The 22,258-nt window shown below is 42.0% G+C and overlaps 1 protein-coding gene across 1 annotated transcript in view; it reads left to right on the plus strand.

The window, feature by feature from the left end:
* Positions 1-22,258, plus strand: part of LOC126412496 (uncharacterized) — a 279,604-nt gene that overhangs the window by 196,685 nt on the left and 60,661 nt on the right. The window contains exon 2 of the mRNA XM_050082116.1: positions 19,076-19,309. Coding sequence (XP_049938073.1) covers positions 19,076-19,309 — 234 coding nt within the window. The remainder of the gene's footprint in view (positions 1-19,075; positions 19,310-22,258) is intronic.

Consider the following 22,258-nt stretch of genomic DNA (forward strand, 5'->3'; position numbering starts at 1 on the left):
ATATACAACCAGACGGCAGCATGCAGCTATGGCAGCAATGCAACGTTGTGTTCAGATGGAGATAACCACTCAAGGGAACAGTCTTTAAGACTGCCCATAGCGTTAATTCAAACATTTTCGGAAATGTAGATCCTAAGAAGTTATAGTAAAAAGTGGAAAGGATTGCTACAGTGTAAACAGTACTGATGGGCTGCACTAACCCAAGAATCCAGATCGTGGATGGAGCCGGTAGTGCTGACCTCTGTGGCCGAGCAGTTCTAGGCGCTTCAGTCCGCAACCGCGCTGGTACTTCGGTCGCAGATTCAAATCCTGACTCGGGCATGGATGTGTGTGATGTCCTTAGGTTTAAGTAGTTCTACGTCTAGGGGACTTATGACCTCAGATGTTAAGTCCCACAGTGCCTAGAGCTATTTGAACCATTTTTTGGAGCTGGTAGCGGAAGCATCCTTCAGTAGTTTAGTTGTATTACACTGCCCGACAAAGAAAAAGTGAAGCAACCAGAAGACGTGGTCGGACGCCAGTGTAACTTCCTTCACACACCGTTGGCGGGTGTGTTAATGATTAAGAGTCGCAGTTGTCTATGACAGGTAGATTGTCCACCAGAATGCATCAGTGTTGTTCGTGTTTAGTGTTGCCAGCAGGCCTGCTATGGTATATAAGGAACGAAATCTGTCAGATATCGATCGATCACTATGAAGGCCACGAAGGTGGCGAATACTCATGAGACAGCGCTATTAGCACCTGGAAGAGTTTAAAGGGGACCTCATTGTAGATCCCCATTTGGCTGGCTGGTCAAATCTGGCAATATCCAGATCTATGGGGCGTTCAGCTGTGACAGTGACACGATACTGGGCTGCTGATGAATGACGTCGCATTGTGGTAAGCGTTGATTTGCGGTTCTGCTCCACCCTGGGTGACCATCGTCGACGAGTATGGCGGCGACCTGAGGAGACATCCCAATATTCCAATAGTTTGGATAGAGACAGCGCTGTTACTGCTGTGGAGAGCCATCGAGTGTGACTTCTGGTCCCGGCTGGTAACGATTGAGGAAACTACGACGGCACAATGGTACGCCACGGACATCCTGCGTCTTCGTGTGTTACCTCTCTTGAGACAGTAATGTGGTGCCATTTTTCAACAGGACAAAACTCGTTCACTGATGACACGTGTCGTTATGAACTGTCTGCTTGATGTTGTGGTACTCCTGTGGCCAGTAAGAGCCTCAGATCTGCCCCAGATAGAACATGTGTGGGACAAACTGGGATGTCATCTCTACCAGTACCAGTATCCAGGCTCGTTGTCATGAATATTTTGGAAGTGGAAATGTGTTTGTGTTAACTGTAAATAAACGACGATGATTCAAAGTTTATGGACCAGGTCACTTCAGAACAGGATACAACGGCTTGAAACAGTTATGCATCCAGGCCAGACGGGGTGCAGCGTCGCACTGATAAATGGTCTCGTATTGCCAAGGTCTTCGTTAAGTATGACTAGACCTTGTAACCGCTGAAATAATGTACGTATCCCCTCAAGCCGCATTTCCTTTCCTCCTCTCCTTCTGGGTGGTTAATTTTTTTTTACAGGCGTTCCGGAAGTAAACTATGATCATGAAAGAACAATAAGAGAAATGTTCCGATTGTTGTCGTAGAAGCAGTAGTGCCAACTGTAGTACTAGTAGCTAGATAACTATTTTGGTGATCAACTGGGGTTTTTTAGTGGTAGAAACTAGCTTCTCCTTCTTCATCTGTGTCATTATAACATAGTTTTTATTATACACGACTGTGTGGTTTTGGATGGCTTTTTAGCTTACAGGATAATAAGTCGTAATTGTGAAGAATAAATAAATGACCGAAACACAACTAATCATCTTACTGTAGTAAACGATAGCGACGAAATGTTTAACTGAGTTACTTTCTTGAATATTTTGAAAACGAATCAATTATGAGCCTCTGAGGTACCCCTAGGCCAAGTGTGGACGGGCATGGTACTGCCAGCAATCCATGTTCATCTTGAGATCAGAATGATGACATATTTCCGTGTTGTCTATTTGGAAACTCTGAACGTGACAGACTTGCAGCCTTGAGATGATGTACTTGCTTCCGCGAACGTAACGATGTGTCTGCTGTAGCAAGTGAAGGTGACCGATAGTGGAGTAACCAGACTTCTTAGCGCATGTTGCGTCGCTAAGACATTGCGGGAAGGCTTTATAGCATCTTTCAAGGACAACTGTAAGATATACCTAGGAAACAAGTCTTAATTAACGTAGTTGTACGAGTATTCATTATTTAAACTTCAGAAACGTCATTGCAAGAGCGGAGGATCTCGCGGCTAGGGGCAATCTGTATTTTTCTTGCATGTAATTTCGCATCATATTTCAAAATGCGTCTCAAGAACATTTTAAAATCCCTCTTGGGTTAACATTTGCAATATTGCATTCTATAATGGCTGATTATCGGGCTTTGTTTACTCACGTACACTATCTGAGCGACAGCACTTGGACTCCTGTGTAATGCAGCATCGACAACTAGATGCCACGTGAGGCGGGCTAGCAGTATAAAAGGAAGCGGGCAGCATTGTGTTCTTAGTAGAGAAGCAATAACAGCACAATCAGTGGACCAAACTAGTGGAACAAATCACTCATGAGTTTCAAAGTGCTACCAGCAGTTCAGCTCGCGTATTGACTGTGCATAGGGAGTTAAATGGGATGGTGTATAATGGTCGACAACTTCTCTTAAGTCGTATGCTTCTGCAGCAAATGCTAAGCGACGATTGAGATGGTGTAAAGAGCGTCGGCACTGGGAAGTGGCCGGCAGCTGTGGCCGAGCGGTTCTAGGCGCTTCAGTCCGGAACCGCGCTGCTGCTACTATAATAACGCATACTTTTGCATGTTCAGCATCCGCCATTACCCGAGCTGCATTGCCTAGCTATGCGTATTCAGTCACCAAGGAATGAAAAATTTTCCAGTAGCATATGCACTACCAAAGTTACTTCTACAATGAATATGGTACTGACTTTACAGTAAATTGAAATGTGTAATCTGCGTATTTTATCCTGTGATGGTTCCTCTCTCTCTCTCTCTCTTGGTCAAGGCTTCCTTCCTTCTTTGTTGGTCCGTATTTGTTCTTGTCATATTGTTGGGGCCGGCGACAGTGACCGAGCGGCTCTAGGCGCTTCAGTCCGGAACCGCGCTGCTGCTAGCGTCGCAGGTTCGAATCCTGCCTCGGGCATGGTTGGTTGTGGTGTCCTTAGGTTAGTTAGGTTTAAGTAGTTCTAAGTCTAGAGGACTTATGACCTCAGATGTTAAGTCCCATAGTGTTTAAAGCCATTTGAACCGGGGAGTGGATGATTGGAAACGAGTTATTTGGAGTGACAAATATCGCTGTACTTCTTGGCAATCCGATGAACGGGTTTGGGTTTGGCGAATTCTTGGAGAACGTTGCCTGCCATCATGTATGGTGCCAGCAGTGAAGTAGGAGGAGTTAGTCTTATGGTATTGGTGTGATTTTCGTGGTTAGGGTGGGGTCCTCTTATTTCACTTAAGAAATCGCTTACTGCTGAAGGATATGAACCTTTTTTGCACCACTGTACGCGTGGAGTAGAGAAACAATTTGGAGCCAATGATTGTATCAGCATGAAAATGCACCATGTCATAAGGCAGCATCTGTGAGGCAGTGGTTTGTGGATAATAACACCCCTGAAGTGGACTGGATTGCCCAGAGTCCCGACTTGAACCCAGTGGAACTCTTTTGGAAAGAATTGAACGTCACCTTTTCTGTAGACTCCAGTATCCAATATCACCACCTTCTCTGGTTTGGCTCTCGAGGGTAAATGGGCTGTCATTCCTGCACAGACATTCAGACACCTCGCTGAAAGTGTCCCAAGCAGAGCACGAGCCGTCATAAGGGTGGGACATACCCCATTTAATGTCCTCTAATAGGTGACCAGATACTTTTGATCAGATCGTGTACTTACCTCGATCAGTTCAAAGTATAAAGCAAAATTTCATACACATTCATCGTAATATTAATTTAACAACAAAACTGTATTGCATAAAACATTTTTGTTTCACAACTGGGTACAAGAATATGTTCACCTAAATAAATATTTGGGCGAATCCGCTCTTGAACAAGCATCGTAAAGTCGCCCATTAGAGACACATAACATTCTCAAACCCAGTTAGAAGAGCACAATGGTCACGTTGGAGCGCTGTAGGTGCTGTAAAATTGTGTCAGCCATTCATGTGAACCTCTACTGCTGCCTTCAGACACGGTAGTGAAGTGATGTTTATGTGCCAGGCAGCTGTATGGAATCAGCACTGTAAGATGGATCGACGTAGAGACATGACACATGGTAGAAAGGGGCTATCGTGTTTGGACGCACCGTCGAGCGCACCGTGAGTGAACTTAACCGATTTGTTGCTGAATCAACGCAGACTGTCAAACAAGGATACGAGGAGTGGTGCACCTCTGCCAACCATATAACAGGGCGTGGAAACAGCGGTCATGAAAAGATCCTGACCGACAGGAACTGGGGACGAGCTTTACACTTTATCAGTGACAATCGGTTTCAGACCCAACAAGAATTGCTGTTTTCAGTGAATGCAGCTTCATTTCAACCAGTTTGTGATCAAACATCTACATCTGCATAGATTCTCTGCCAGTCACCGTACGGCGCGTGGCGGGTGGTACCCTGTACCACTACTGGTCATTTGTTTCCTGCTCCACTCGTAAATAGAGCGAAGGAAAAATGAGTATCTATATGCCTCCAGATGAACCCTGATTTCTCGTATTTTATCTTCGCGGTCCTAACGCACAATGTATGTTGGGGGCAATAGAATCGTGTGGCAGTCAGCTTCAAATGTCGGTACTCTCTGTCTTCTCAATAGTGTCACTTTCCCTCCAGCGATTTCCATTTGGGTTCCCGAAGCACCTCCGTAACACTTACGTGTTGTTCGAACCTACCCGTAACAAATCTAGCAGTCCGCCTCTGAATTGCTTCGATTTTCCCCTTCAGTCCGACCTGGTACGGATCCCAAACACTCGAGCAGTACTCAAGAATAGGTCGCACCAGCGTCCTATATGCGGTCTCCTTTACAGATGAATCACTCTTTCCTAAAATTCTCCCAATAAACCGAAGTCGACCATTCTCGCCTTCCCTACCATAGTCCTCACAAGTTCTTTCCATTTCACATCGCTTTGCAACGTTATTCGAGATATTTAAAAGAACTGACTGTACCAAGCAGGACACTAGTAATACTGTATCCGAACAAGTCTGATCTTTCTACTCATCCGCATTAATTACATTTTTCCATATTATGAGCTAGGTGACTTAGACCAGTTAAGTCGTCTTGTATCTTTCTTCAGTCACCCAACTTCGACACCTTATGGTACACCACAGCGTCATCAGCAAACAACGCAGATTGCTGCACACACTGTCCAGCAAATCATTTATGTATGCAGGGAATAACAGCGGTTCTATCACATTTTCCTGGGGCACTCTGACTATACTCTTGTCTCTGATGTACACTCGCCGTCGATGACAGCTTACTGGATTCTGTTATTTAAGAAGTCTTCGAGTAACTCACGTTTCTGTGGACGTATTTCATATTCTCTTACCCTCAGTAAGAAGGAAACTTCATGCAGTTTGAAACGGAGCCACTTTATTATTTCTATCCTTCCCATTTCTATCCCCCTTCCTTCCTGCTCCCTCTTCCATCTCATTCCTTCCTTTAACCATAAACCCTCTGAAGAGACTCCTTTTATAATTATTTAATTAATTTTGTAGCGAATTACAGCCACATGCTCCAATAGTACCAGTGGTAACGAAACTTGGCTTACATCAGGGCATTGTCCTTGTTATAATATTATCTGTCAGTTGGTTGGAGTGTTGTCACTTACGTACTTTATCCACAGTTGATGATTGTTTTGCTAAGCCCAGTGTCCACTTTCAGTTTTATGTAAATAACTTCCGTAATACCATTTCACCAAAGATTTTATAACATTATGTTCAACTTTCGGTTTTATGCAAATAACTTTTAAATTAAGTGCAGATTTTAATTACTCATTTTTTGGTGTGACATAATTATTGATATTAATTTTAATTGTTAGTTCATTAATTTTTCATTTCCAAAGATATTAATGATTGTCAGTTGTTTGTTCTTTGGCAAAAATACGCTGGAGAGGGGAGATGGGTTTTGTGGCAAGTTTTAACGGCAGTTGAATGCACGTGGCTTGTTGTGATGGAACATTTTGAAAGTGAAAATGTGTTTGTATTAACCGTAAATCAACGACGACGATTCAAAGAAAAATTCTGCAGATTATTATTCTGTCATACACATCCCAAGGTATAAATTTAGTATTGCATTTACCAGCAACAGAGAACTGACTTTATAAATACAATTCTTTTAGCTTTCCGGCTGTTTATCTGGTGGTGGAGGAGAGAAATATGCATGTGCCTTATTCTGTAACTATACACATTACTATTCGATGTAATCTTTATCGTGAGAAGAACCCTCTCATTACAGAGAGAGTAATTTGAATGCTTCCCAAAGTAGGGGGAACATTTCAAGTGAATATTTGGAGTTGGGGTACCTCGCAAAAGGACAATGTTCACACTGGCAGATAAAGCCAACAATAGGCCAAAAGTACAGAAACAAGACAGTAGCTAGCTAGAGGTGTGCAGAGAGGAAAGACGATTCACGAATTTGCCTGTTTCAAATGATAACGGTGCAATCGTGTGCACCGACGACACTTTGGACAGTTTCAGCTGCAGTGTGTAGAGCCTGTAGTTCAAACTGTAGATGGTTCTGCCATGTTTATCGAGCATTTTTTGACCATGATACGAGTCCACTCATTCATATTGCAGTGAACATGGACCAGCATATTTATTTCAACGTTCTTGGTGACCACTTGCTGCTCTTCCTTCTACATCACCATAAGTACGCTGTTGTAACTCAAGTCTTCCAAGATGAAAACATCCTTGTTCACAAGGCATTCGTTTCTGGTTTTACGAACATTCATGCACCCTATACCCATTCAACTGGCTCACTAAGTTACCCAATCTTAATCCTGTATAAAATGTATGGTGCTTTTCGGAACTATGGGTGAAATCTAGCAATCAGCATCCCAACAGCTTAGTAGCTCTGTGAGACCCAGCTGGATACAGGTATAACATATACATACATTCACATATACTAGAAGAAATTTATGGACACTCTACCTCATCAAGGTAAGGCTGTTATCGTGTTACACAGTATTACAGTGATATCTCCTACAAAATGGTTCAAATGGCTCTGAGCACTATGGGACTTAACATCTGTGGTCATCAGTCCCCTAGAACTTAGAACTACTTAAACCTAACTAACCTAAGGACAGCACACAACACCCAGCCATCACGAGGCAGAGAAAATCCCTGACCCCGCCGGGAATCGAACCCGGGAACCCGGGTATCTCCTACAGATAACCATTTTGTGTGGTATGCTTATGGAGGCATAGCCTCATGGCAGTACGATTGATGGACTTCCAGCCATGTGAAATGTCGAGATTTCGGCCGAGTGTTCCTTGGCCATTGTTAAGTGATAGCTGAGTGCCCTCATCGTTACATACATTAGTCGTAGATCAGTCCGTCCTTATGTAAGACATAATTTCCTCCCTGCATCTGTCACCCTCGCCTTGGCTTCACGATGGATATGTTTCACACATTGTCTTCATTGATTGACAGGTATCTTTTTAATTGTGCTATCCTAGATCCTGTTAGCTTGTCTGGTGACCGAGCTGTAGTTCCATTCAGTTTTATGTGTCTTTTCCAATGTGTGTTCACTATTCAGTTACTGCCGGCCTACAAACAAATGATTACATCTGAGAAAAATTGAATTATTTAATCAAGAGAAAGAGCTTCACGAACTGAGCAAGTAATAACGCGTTGATCCAACTCTAGCCCTTAAGCAAGCAGTTATTCGGCTTGACGTTGATTGACAAAGTTGGTGGATGTCCTCCTGAGGGATATCGTGCCAAATTCTGTCCAATTGACGAGTTAGATCGTCAAAATCCCGAGCTGGTTGGAAGGCCCTGCTCTTAAAGCTCCAAACGTTCTCAACTAGGAGAGATCCAGCGACGTTTCTGCGAAAGGTAGGGTTTGCCAAGCACCAAGACGGGCATTATCTTGCTGAAATGTAAGGCCAGGATGGCTTGCCATAAAGGGCAGCAAAACGGGATGTAGAATATCGTCGACATACCGCTATGCTGTAAGATTGCTGCGGATGACAACCAAAGAGATCCTGCTATGAAAAGAAGTGACATCCCAGACCATCACTCCTGTTTGTCGGGCTATTTGGCGTGTGATAGTCATGTTGGTATCCCACCGCCCTTTGGGGCGTCTCTAGACGCTTCACGGATGGATCATGGCTCGATTCGAAGCAGGACTTCCAGGCCGATGACGTATCTGGAGACGCCTCGGACAGCGGTAGGATACCAACCTGACTGTCACCCGCCAAGCAGCGCGATAGGACCCTTTTGTTGTCATCCGCAGCACCCTTACAGCACAGCGGTACGTCTACGTTATTCTACGCCCCGTTCTGTTGCCCTTTATGGCAAGCCATCCTGGCCTTACATTTTACCAAGATAATGCCTACCCGCACACGATGAGAGTTTCTACTGCTTGTCTTCGTGCTTGCCCAACCCTACAGTGGCCAGCAACGCAGCTGGATCTCTCCCCAATTGAGAACGTTTGGAGCGTTATGAGCACGGCCTTCCAACCAGCTCGGGATTTTGACTATCTAGTGCGCCATTTGGACATAATTTGGCACGATATCCCTCAGTAGCACATCCAAAACTCTGTCAATCAGTGCAAAGCCGAATAACTGCTTGAGCAAGGGGCAGAGGTGAACCAACGCGTTATTGACTTGCTCACTTTGTGAAGCTCTTTCTCTTGAATAAATCCAGTTTTTCTATAATTGTAATCATGTGATTGTCTGTACATGTACATCACATCCACCGATTTCCGTGCCATTTGGGTATTTCATTCGTGGTGCGTCGTTTCTTCTGTCTTAGAGTGTATGTCCGCACGCACAGTATTTTGTGAATGGTAGAAGCTCTGAGGATTACCTTTCACCTGTTCTTTTTTCTAAGTAAGTCGTTAAATGAAGTTTGAATTCAGTTTTATTTGATTCTGCATGATTACTCTGTGTACAAAACACTTGCTTGTAGTGGAGGACATGTCAAGAACAGTAAACATTTCAATATTAGTTATTTCCCATGAAGGACCCATATTGATTTCACTCTCTGACACTGTTGATTACAAAAAACAGTCTCTTTAACAACGCAAAATTCGTTTTCCGTCTAACATCCTCGAATGTCTTTTAAAAGTTAGTGTTACATATATTATCACTGAAGTTTTGAGGCAGACGTCTTGGTAACTTGATGCTGCTGTCTTTTGTCAAGTATCGTCAGTCAGTGCTTTCTTCTTCGTATGCTGTACTTGCTTTGCGTGAAGTGGTTGTGTAGCCTGTAGTGGTTGTTACAATAATAGGCAGATCAAGGACATCTCACTAGATTACAACATTGCCATTTAGTAATAATTTCCAGTGTCCGTAAAAATACTGGGAAAATGTCATGCATCTCTATTTTTAGCCTAAAATAGGAAGTAGTATTTTCCAAAAGAAAATTATTACCTTTCATTACGAAAAAATAAAAACTAACGCTAGAAGAAATTTTCAAGAAATTTTACTTCTGCTGTGGAAACAGCGAGGAATATGCATTTTAAAAACTATTACATTCCTGGGTGATGGGCTGATAATGCAACCTTTTTTACATTCAAATTACATATTTCGACTGAAAGAAATGCATCAATATTCTCATAGTTTACAGACGCGTGCGATTCGTATCTAGTCGTGAAAACATGAACGTATTCCGAGATAACAAATTAAATATCATAAACGGTGTGAAATTGGGCAAAGAATCGTTGATGAATTTGAATTCTGTTGTTGGACCTCGTAGTAACTTCACTGAACGAGGTGTCGCAATGGTTTGCACATTGGGACTTGCATTTAGCAGGATGACGGTTCAAATCCTCATCCGGCTAACCAGATTTCGTGAATTACCTAAATCGCTCCAGGCAAATTCCAGGATGGTTCCTTTGAACGGCACGGTCGATTTCCTTATCCGTCCTTCCCTAATTCGAGCTTGTTCTCCGTCTCTAATGACCTCGTTGCCAACGAGTTGCTAAACACTAATGTTCCTTCCATTCTTCCTTCGTAGAAATTTCTGGCGAGGATATTATTAGGAAAATTATAAAAGTAATTCTGGTAACTTCTGAAACATCATTACTGTATCTTCTCACCTATGAAAGACATATACTGTACTTGTGAGATTCTCTGTGTGCGGCAGTGTGCGAGAAACCTGCATGCAGCAGCCAGGATTCTTGTTCCGACAGCGTATCTTAATAAGACCGAGAATATTCCCTGAAGTCCAAATGGGTTATATTTGCAGCTCTTACATATGCTTCATCACTACACTCGTCACACGTAAAGCTCTGATATTCGCCATAAAAAGGTGCCTATAGATATTTTCGAGCCCCATTGTTGAAATGGGTTTGTGAAACCGAAATTTTGTCCACATAAATAGCAGGCCTACTGTCCTCCGTATGCAGTAAATCCATGCTATACAAAAACGTAGCTCTCAAGGTGGCACTATTCACTCATTGCATAACAGTCTGCACTAATCGGCACATTTTCTGGTTTTAAAACCGATGGCATATGTAATTTGGAAGGAGAAGAATTTACGTCTCCAGTCGCCATTAAGGACAACAGTTATCGCTGAAACAAGCGGTTTTGGTTATATCGTTTTCTTTTTTTTTTTTCTTTCAACACCATTTTAAACGCTCAGAGTAACATGTTTTCGAAATAACTGTCTTTCGGTTTTTTATTCCCGTTACTTTCTGTAATAAAGAAAGAAATCGAACAAAGATTGAAGAATTTTTGCTCCGTTAGTTTCAAGATACATAGAATCAATATTAAATTAAATAAGGAAATAAAAGAAAACTTAAGCCAACCTCCATTCACTGTTTTTCTCGAAAAGTGATATGAGGTTGACTACTACAAAAAGACACCAGTATCCTTCTATTGATTCTAATAAAATCATTTTGCGATGGGCTGCATACCACTGTTTGGCTATAATGAATAAACACTGCGAAAGGGTGGAAACTGAGTTTGACCAACTCTGTTTTTCGTGTTAATTTGTCCGTTTTCAAGGGCTACAAACAGATGAAGACATGTTATCTAGACACAGGCAGTGATAAATGGAGCAGTGTGCTTCATTGGTATCGCACTTCTTAAAATTACTTCCAGACTAGGGATGGCGTCCTTATGTAATACCACTGATGTCCGACGACGACAGTGAGGAACTACCATGTAGACCAAATAGGGCAAGTGTCGCACACTGCATGTACACGCATACCATCTAACAGAGCATGCCAAATGGTAACATCTACACTATAGCCTCAGTAATGCTGTACAAGTTCTTACGCCATGTGTTTGATGTTCGTTTCTGTCGACATTGTGATAAAAATAGCACTGTCCGCGTTCCCTCTTTTCTATAACAACGCAATATTTCAAAGCAGTGGAAATTTACAAATAAAAATTTCTCGTCCTTTAAAAAAGGTTTATTTAAGAACGAAAGTATTTTGCCAATACGACTACGGCTAATTGATATTTCGACTTTTAGATTAGATTAGATTAGATTAATACTTGTTCCATAGATCATGAATACAACACTTCGTAATGATGTGGAAAGTGTCAGGTTAATAAAAGATGTCTGTACAAGATATTAAATTACACAAAATATTGCATGACACTAATGTTTAAGTTGTTGTTGTTGTTGTTGTTGTTGTTGTTGCTTTAAATTCAGCCAATGAGTAGAAGGAGTTGTCATCTAGAAATTCTTTTAATTTATTTTTAAATGTTGGTTGGCTATCTGTCAGGCTTTTGATGCAGTTTGGTAGGTGACCAAAGACTTTTGTGGCAGCATAATTTACCCCTTTCTGTGCCAAAGTCAGATTTAGCCCTGCAAAGTGAAGATCATCCTTTCTCCTGGTGTTATAGCCATGCACACTGCTATTACTTTTGAACTGGGTTGGATTATTAACAACAAATTTCATAAGTGAATATATATACTGTGAGGATCCCTAGATCCTTAAATAGATGTCTGCAGGATGACCTTGGGTGGGCTCCAGCAATTATTCTGATTACACGTTTTTGAGCAATGAATACTTTTCTACTCAACGATGAATTACCCCAGAATATGATGCCATACGAAAGCAGTGAATGAAAGTAGGCTTAGTAAGCTAATTTACTGAGATTCTTATCACCAAAATTTGCAATAACCCTAATAGCATACGTAGCTGAACTCAGACGTTTCAGCAGACCATCAATGTGTTGCTTCCAGTTTAACCTCTCATCAATGGACACACCTAAAAATTTTCAAAATTCTACCTTAGCTATAGACATCTGTTCAAAGTCTATATTTATTACTGGAGTTGTGCCATTTACTGTACAGAACTGTATGTACTGTGTTTTATCAAAATTTAAAGAGAGTCCGTTTGCTGAGAACCACTTAATAATTTTGTGAAAAACATCATTTACAATTACATCACTTAGTTCTTGGTTTTTGGATGTTATTACTATACTTGTATCATCAGCAAAAAGAACTAACTTTGCGTCTTCATCAATGTGGAATGCTAAGTCATTAATGTATATCAAGAACAGTAAAGGACCTAAGACCGAACCCTGTGGGATCCCATACTTGATAGCCCCCCAGTTTGAGGAATCAGCTGTTGTTTTAACATTACATGAACCACTTATTTCAACTTTCTGCATTCTTCCAGTTAAGTATAAATTAAACCATTTGTGCACTGCCCCACTCAAACCATAATGATTTAGCTTACCTAAAAGAATTCCATGATTTACAATCAAAGGCCTTTGAGAGATCACAAAAAATACCAATGGGTGATGTACAGTTATTCAGAGCATTGAATATTTGATCAGTGAAAGCGTATATAGCATTTTCTGTTGAAAAGCCTTTCTGAAAACCACACTAACATTTTGTTAGTACTTTATTTTTACAAATATGGGAGGCTACTCTTGAGTACATTACTTTCTCAAAAATTTTCGATAGAGCTGTCAGAAGAGAGATTGGGTGGTAGTTGTTGACATCCGACGTATCCCCCTTTTTATGCAATGGTTTTACAATGGCATATTTCAGTCTATCGGGGAAAACAACCTGCTCCAAAGAGCTATTACATACGTGGCTGAGAATCCTACTTATCTGTGGGGAACAAGCTTTAAGTACCTTGCTGGAAATGCCATCAATTCCGTAAGAGCTTTTACTTTTCAGTGAGTTTATTATTTTACTGATTTCAGAGGGAGAGGTTGGTGGAATTACAGTTGTTTCAAGCTGCACAGGTATGACCTCTTCTATTAGTAGCCTTGCCTCTTCTAGTGAAGATGTAGACTATTTTCTCCACAACATTTAAAAAATGATTATTGAAAATATTTGGAATTTCTGATTGTTTGTTAGTACACTTGTCATTCAGCTTTATGTCACTAAAGTCTTCCTGTGCTCTTGGTTGCCCTGTTTCCCTATCAATAATATTCCAAATTGCTTTAATTTTATTATCAGAGTTACTGATCTCAGACATGATACACATGCTTCTGGACTTTTTAATAACTTTTCTTAGTACCACACAATAGTTTTTATAATACTGAACAATTTCGGGGTCAGTACTCCCTCTTGCGGTTAGATACAGTTCTCTTTAACAGTTGCAAGATATTCTTATTCCTGTAGTTAGCCAAGGTTTTTTATATGTTTTCTTGGAATTAAGTTTAACTATTTTCTTGGGAAAACAGTTTTCAAATACCCTTAAAAATGTATCGTGAAATAAGTTACATTTCAAGTTTGCATCGGGTTCCTTATACACTTCATCCCAGTCTAGCTGCTGTAGGCTTTCCCTAGCTGCTGTAGGCTTTTTATATTGTTAATTGAACGCACTGCTTTGAAAGTCTGATTTGATATACTGCATGGAGCTATGTCATGTACTGTAACTAGCTGTGCACCACGACCTGAAAGACCATTTTCAACAGAATATGCATTTATGTCCTTAACCTTATCTTGGTCTATAAGAAAGTTATCTATCAATGTACTGCTGTTCTTTGTTATCCGAGTAGGAAAATCAATGACGGAGCTCAAATTGAAAGAACTGAGTAATACTACAAGGTCATTCTTCCTATTACACTCTTTCAGGGAATCAACATTGAAATCCCCACAAATGATAATTTGCTTCCCCCTGTCTGACAGATAGCACAACAAAGCATCCAAGTTTTCTAGAAATAGCTGGAAATTCCCTGAGGGGGACCTATACACTGTTACAATTATGAAAGTGCCATCATTTAGTTTAAGTTCAGTGGCACATGCTTCCATATGTTGCTGTACACAAAAATTTTTAGTTTCTAAATTTTTTACACTGTGGAAGCTTTTGACATATATGGCAACTCCTCCTCTCATCATATTATCTGTACTTACATGTGTAGCTAATTTGCACCCATTGGTGCTAATCTTTTGCATATCAGTGGCAATGTGATGCTCAGACAGGCATAGTACATCTATTACAATCTCAATTTCTATGTCTTCTAAACAAAGCAGAAGCTCGTCAATTTTATTCTTCAATCCCCCAATATTTTGATGAAATATACTAACATTATTTTTCGCTTTACTTTTGTATCTTGAACTTTTTTAACATCTTTAGTACTTGCCTGGCTGAGTTTCCCAATGGACACTGATCTTAAACTAAAAAAGAGTTTCCACCATGAGATGTAGTTCCTCCCCCCTTTAAATTTCCTGCTATCAGCCAAGCCAGTTTACCCTTCCCTTTCTTGTTGAGGTGTAGGCCATGTCTAGTATAGTCCCACCTACAGAGTGAATCAACAGGGATCACACCAACGTGTGACCCTGCACCAGATCCAAGTAGCCGTTCCAACTCCAAATTAACTCTCCTGACAGAAGAGCTCAAATGAGGTCAGTTGTGGCACTCCAGAACCGACACAAACCCAACACTGGTATGACTCAATGTTGATGCAATCTTTGCCAGGTCACACTTTATGCTGTACCCCGCATCTCTGGCAATACTGTTGCCCGCCCCACCCACAATAACCACGGTATCTTCCTTAGTAAAGCCTCTACACAGTGAACCTAAATCCTCTGTAACCTGCCCCAGTCCAGCACTAGGTTTGAAAAAACTTGTGACCTGGTTTTCTGACCCTAATTGATCCTGCAGAAGTTGCCCCACACCCCTAACATGCGAACTACCTAGCAACAAGACTTTCTTTCTATTTGCAGACTTCCCTACATTCTTATTCAATTTTCTGCTGAAAGCTCGTTGAGCCCTGTCTACCATCTATTTCTGTGAGAGGCTCATCAGTTTCTGACTGAGGCAACAGGCCTAACCTATTTTGTACATTAATAACAAAGCTGTCAGAAGAATATCTTGGCCTGTTCCTTATGCCTTTATGCCACTTCCCACCCCTGTTTACCCTTCTCCCCCCTTAACCTGCCCAGTTCTCGCCTAGCCTCATCTAACTCAGCCTGAAGGGCAGCAATTTTCCCCTCCTGTTCCACAATCTTTCTATCTCTACTGCATAGCCTACAGAACCACTGATGAGTCTCGCTCATTTTCCCAATTCCCACGCCACTACAATCGCCCCAATGAAAAAAGTTACTACATCCATCCCACCAGACCCCAGAGCTAACGATTCTACGGCACGTCACGTAATTTACACTCATGGTACAAATCGATTTTAGTGCTAGAAAGACAATTAAGTTACCGGAAAACAATGAAAATACGTGTACGAAAAATTAGGCCTACTCGCGACTATGTAAACAGTGGTTCAGAAGTTTTTTTACTGGAGATTACTTAAGAGATGACGATATTCTACAGATATAAAGGGGCAGCAAACATATTTAGCACACTAAACTATCAGTAAATGCACTTAAAATTGCGGTATGAAGTTTAATCTGAAAGCTCAAAAGTTCGGCCTGGCCGCAATATGTAAACAAAACTAACTTTACGTGATTACTGTGAAAATACGCGAGTAAGACAAAAACCTTCAATGGTACGCTTGAAGAGCACTATAATTAACGTAATAAATTAGTTTAAAATGTTAAAAACAGTTTATTGCTACTTAAATTACTTATCTTGTACGAGAGCTGTAACTTAGACACGGTTATTAGTCAAAAATAAAACACCTGTTATAAACGAGACCAACCTAATACTGAAAAATACTACTTATTCGGAACTACAATACTAGAATCGGTTTTAACCGATCGGTTTTTCCCATCCCTAGCCTTCATCCTCATTTTTACATTGTATTTTGGCACTGTCATGCATATCTACCACAACACAATAAAACCCTCTTATTATCTCCCATTGCGGCGCAGAAGTTTGATATTTGGGTCAAAGATACCTACAATCTTCATCACTAATGGTGCAAGAGCGTGGCGCACTATGACATCACGTTTGGGCTCAGCGACGCAACAAAAAGGACAGGTGCAAGTTGGGTAAATGATGTCATATTGCCATCAAATTTTACAATTTTGCCAAACGCCATCGTGGACGTGTCAAACTATGAGAAGGTCGTCACAACCCCTCTTACCCACATTTCACCCCTTCTTTAGACGTCTCTGCGATGAGGGTCAGAAGTCAGAACTGCGACGACGTCCAGCATTAAAATACGCAGTTTTTTTATTGGTGGCCAAGGAAAACATTTCAGACATGACGCCACACCAGAATCGACACGAAAAGGTTTCAGGGGGTAGCGTAAATGGCGTCAACGAAACCATCTCTTTCCTTGGGACATTGATTCACACGTCTTCCGCGGTCGAAGAGAATAGACCACAGTGTGTTGAACAACGGGACGGCATTCTTGACAGCCTTTGACACTGCTGACATCGTCCAGATGATTCATTTCTTCTCTAAGGACAACATGGGCCTGCAACCCCACTGAACGTGATCACTCCTCTTTTTGGAGTGTAGTGCGACCACAATTTTTGCTCTGATGTACAGGGTGGAACCACCAGGACACGCTCAGAATCATTCGACGAAATTTGAAAATGAACCGAAGCAAACAAGGGTGTTACGCTTTGTCAGCCCTCCTGTGGCGTAATCACAGGGGTGGGGATGTGCGGGAAATGGGTGTGTGACAGTGACATGCACCTGGATGAAATAGAAAAGAATCCCACTGAGAACCCTCCAGTTCGGTAGCACTCTCGGCGACACTTTCGCACTTTAAAAATGTTCCTGTACAGAGACAGCCATTCAGCGATTCCTAGGCGCTGCCATGACAGGCATTCATTTTGACAACCCTTCGATGCCACTGAGGAAAGAGGGAGAAAGAATAATAGAAGCATTTGAAATGTGGATTTGGAGAAGGATGGAAGGGATAAAAGAGGGAGATGAGGAGGTGTTGAGAAGAGTTGGGAAAGAGGGAGAAATTTAGAAATAATCATGAAGAGGAAACTCAGTTGGCTTAGACACTGGATGAGAGGATATTGTTTACTGACAGTTGCTATGGAAGGAACGCTGAATGGAAGAAGAAGAAGAAGATACCAGATGGTGGATAGTATAAGGATAGGAAACATTTAAGAGAAAATGAAGAGGATAGCAAATGATAGGACTGAGTGGAGAGCTGCATGTGAAGACCCAACCAAACTCAGAACACTGATGATGACGATGATTAGATATCATATGTGGCCAGCAGTCACTACTTCAGCTACATATCGCCATTCACCTGAGATATGTCAAAATGACTGCACGCCACACAATTTTTTAAAGTCCCCACATAGGTAGATGGGTGGCACGGAGGATGATGCTGAACGAATGTGTGTGTGTGTGTGTGCGGGGGAGGGGGGGGGGGGGGGGGGGGGGGGAAGCTTTGTCTTAGAGGTACTCTATGCCGTTTTATTTATTCATTCATGTGTCATGTCGCATCCCACCCTCTTTCCTGTGATGCCACAGGAGGGCAAGAAAAAGGAGAACTGAAAAAGAGTAAATACTCTTTGCTGCTTTGGATCACATTCGAATTTCGTTGACTGGTTTTGAATGGTCGCTAGTTGTTCTACACCATATACTAGAGCAAAAATTATGTTTTCGCTACACTCCAAATGGGTGCGATCATATTCAGTGGGGTTACAGCCCCTTGATATCCTTAGCGAAAGTTTGAATCATCCCGGGGGTGTCAGCAGTGGTAACAGTTGTCAAGAACGTCATCCTGTTGCACACTACACTGCAAGCTGTCGTTTTCGACCGTGAAATGTATGTAAATGAACGCACCAAGAGAAGGGGTCATTTCGTTGAGACACTTGATGCCATCTCCTGAGGGAATTAATGTTTATTCTGATTGACAGTGTGCCTTAAATGTTTCCCTCAGCCACCCATAAGAAACCCACATGATTTGAAGGCTAGGCACCAATGTTCTGACCTCCATCACAGAGGCATCAAGAGAAGGGTTGAGATGTGGGTAATGGGAGGTGTGAGGACGTTCCCATCACATGACATGTCCACGGTTGTGTTGAGCAAAATTGTGGTTAAATTTGGTATCAATGTGACATCATTAACACACCTTACACCTCACATGAACTTCTTGACCTCTGGACATTTTTTACAACTTCCAGCTCTTTATACCTACAATATAGGTCACTGCCTTCAAGAAGTTCCCCATCGTCTGCAATGTTTGAAATATCAGTTGTCACAGTATTGTTTCAACTGTAGCTGCCATGAGATAGCACATTCAGTAACATTTTCTACATAAAAATGTAATGAAGAGTTCTTTAAAATTATACAGAAATAAAATATGATCAAATGTAACAACATTATCATGTAATCAGGATGTAGTCATTATGATCTTACATTGCAGGGCCTATTTTCTGCCAAAACTGTTATTATTATGTTTTTACAAATGTGTATTTTAATAGACATGCAAGCAAATTCTACAGCAGTTTAAAAAACTCTTAATCTGTTGTTTTTGTGTTTACAGACGATAACTGGCCTGTTGGTCATCTGGAGTTACATGGCACTACCAACTCTGGCCCAAGTTCTTGTTCAAGAAGTGGGTGTTGGTGATATTGCAGTTTTGCCATGTCCCAGCAATGATGACAACCACCGCTTTCAGTTCTGGCAGCTGACTGGAAATGAGGTCATTGGTCCAGGAAATACCATAAATCGAGAAAAATACAAGTATGAAGTGTTGTCAGGGACTCTGTACATCAGAGTAAGTACTAAAATTCTCACTTGTGACTGTTTCCAATAAAAGTATACCATATTCTGATAGTATTTGCAATGGAAATCAGTTCTGTGAAAACTGGAACCTTCAGTATTTAAAACTGGAATTTGTTTGTGTTTTTAAAATCATAAGACTTTAGTTTAGTAAAGTACAGGAAATGCAGTTTTCAATTTGGGTAGAATGTTTTGATAACAATGTTAATATTTTATAAATCTAATGGCTTCATTATCTATGGAATCATAAGGATATTACCAGTCAATTGGAGATATATAAAACACACTTCAGTTTAAGGAACTACACTACAGCACTGAAAAGAACTGTATTGCAATGACATAAATATTTTGTTATCAGAATTGCATTACTCACCATAATTTCTAACTGTGGTGAATAAGTTTATATTGATCCAGTTGTTGTCCTTTTCTGGGATAACTGCAATAACAACAAAGGTCCTTTTCTTCTCACTCATGTAGCTTCCACTGAAACTTTGAGGTCTGGCAATGGGTGTTAGAGATGCTCCCTACCTGCTAGGTAGCTACTTGAACAAATTTTTCTTTCTTTCATAAGCCATTTTTATCAAACTCAACTATAGAAGCATCAGCTTATTCATAGATGTTTACTTATAGTTATAATGCGGGTACTATAATATGGCAGTCAGCTGCAAGCATAAACAAATGTGAAGTTAAACTGACCAAGGGAGAGGAGCAGTGTGCAGAAATGACCCCCACCTTCCTATTTATGTTTCATATAAGAAAACAAAACAATAAGCAACTCCCACAAAAAGCACAGTGGAGTACATAAAGCAAAAGGTAATGGGTACTGCACAATTGATTACTTAGGTTGCCAATATAGAGGCTGTGGGAGTTCAGTCCTGATACCTAGTGGTATCTTATGCAACCAGAGATCAAAGCACATTCCACCTAAAACTGCCACATTAGTGTCAACATAATACAATCTATTTTTGTTGACACACAATTATCCTGAACAAAACCACGTTCATATGCAAGAGTCTGCAGTGGTGGTCAGTACACAAGAGTCTGAAGTGGTGGCTGCAAATCAAATTGATAGAGACCAAACTGCATTTCCATGCAGCTCACCAGCTATTTTCCAGAAAAATGTTTTCAATTTCTTATATATATATATATATATATATATATATATATATATATATATATATATATATATATATTATTATTGGTGTTTTGCCCTTAAAGAGCGCATTTGGACTAAACTACATGGCCAGTTCCTTTTGCTGCCTTCCTTGCTGCCCAAACATATATACACTCCTGGAAATGGAAAAAAGAACACATTGACAGCGGTGTGTCAGACCCACCATACTTGCTCCGGACACTGCGAGAGGGCTGTACAAACAATGATCACACGCACGGCACAGCGGACACACCAGGAACCGCGGTGTTGGCCGTCGAATGGCGCTAGCTGCACAGCATTTGTGCACCGCCGCCGTCAGTGTCAGCCAGTTTGCCGTGGCATACGGAGCTCCATCGCAGTCTTTAACACTGGTAGCATGCCGAGACAGCGTGGACGTGAACCGTATGTGCAGTTGACGGACTTTGAGCGAGGGCGTATAGTGGGCATGCGGGAGGCCGGGTGGACGTACCGCCGAATTGCTCAACACGTGGGGCGTGAGGTCTCCACAGTACATCGATGTTGTCGCCAGTGGTCGGCGGAAGGTGCACGTGCCCGTCCGCCTGGGACAGGACCGCAGCGACGCACGGATGCACGCCAAGACCGTAGGATCCCAAGCAGTGCCGTAGGGGACCGCACCGCCACTTCCCAGCAAATTAGGGACACTGTTGCTCCTGGGGTATCGGCGAGGACCATTCGCAACCGTCTCCACGAAGCTGGGCTACGGTCCCGCTCACCGTTAGGCCGTCTTCCGCTCACGCCCCAACATCGTGCAGCCCGCCTCCAGTGGTGTCGCGACAGGCGTGAATGGAGGGACGAATGGAGACGTGTCGTCTTCAGCGATGAGAGTCGCTTCTGCCTTGGTGCCAATGATGGTCGTATGCGTGTTTGGCGCCGTGCAGGTGAGCGCCACAATCAGGACTGCATACGATCGAGGCACACAGGGCCAACACCCGGCATCATGGTGTGGGGAGCGATCTCCTAGACTGGCCGTACACCACTGGTGATCGTCGAGGTGACACTGAATAGTGCACGGTACATCCAAACCGTCATCGAACCCATCGTTCTACTATTCCTAGAACGGCAAGGGAACTTGCTGTTCCAACAGGACAATGCACGTCCGCATGTATCCCGTGCCACCCAACGTGCTCTAGAAGGTGTAAGTCAACTACCCTGGCCAGCAAGATCTCCGGATCTGTCCCCCATTGAGCATGTTTGGGACTGGATGAAGCGTCGTCTCACGCGGTCTGCACGTCCAGCACGAACGCTGGTCCAACTGAGGCGCCAGGTGGAAATGGCATGGCAAGCCGTTCCACAGGACTACATCCAGCATCTCTACGATCGTCTCCATGGGAGAATAGCAGCCTGCATTGCTGCGAAAGGTGGATATACACTGTACTAGTGCCGACATTGTGCATGCTCTGTTGCCTGTGTCTATGTGCCTGTGGTTCTGTCAGTGTTATCATGTGATGTATCTGACCCCAGGAATGTGTCAATAAAGTTTCCCCTTCCTGGGACAATGAATTCACGGTGTTCTTATTTCAATTTCCAGGAGTGTATATATATATCATCTCTCACAACTAGACTTGTAAGCAGATTCACAGAGTAGAATCCCAGTCACTATGGAGACTGGTCTAGAACATTGTCTCTCCTTGTGCATCCTGTTATACATTGTTCAACACACTGGTCTGCTGAACAAAGAGAACAAACTCCTGCAGGAATGACAATATCAAGTAGATTGAAATTGTTATCCTAACAATCACAAAAGCTACTTTCATCCAACAGTTACCTAAA

Source organism: Schistocerca serialis, chromosome 7 (genome assembly GCF_023864345.2).
Source record: "Schistocerca serialis cubense isolate TAMUIC-IGC-003099 chromosome 7, iqSchSeri2.2, whole genome shotgun sequence".
Lineage (NCBI taxonomy): Eukaryota > Metazoa > Arthropoda > Insecta > Orthoptera > Acrididae > Schistocerca > Schistocerca serialis.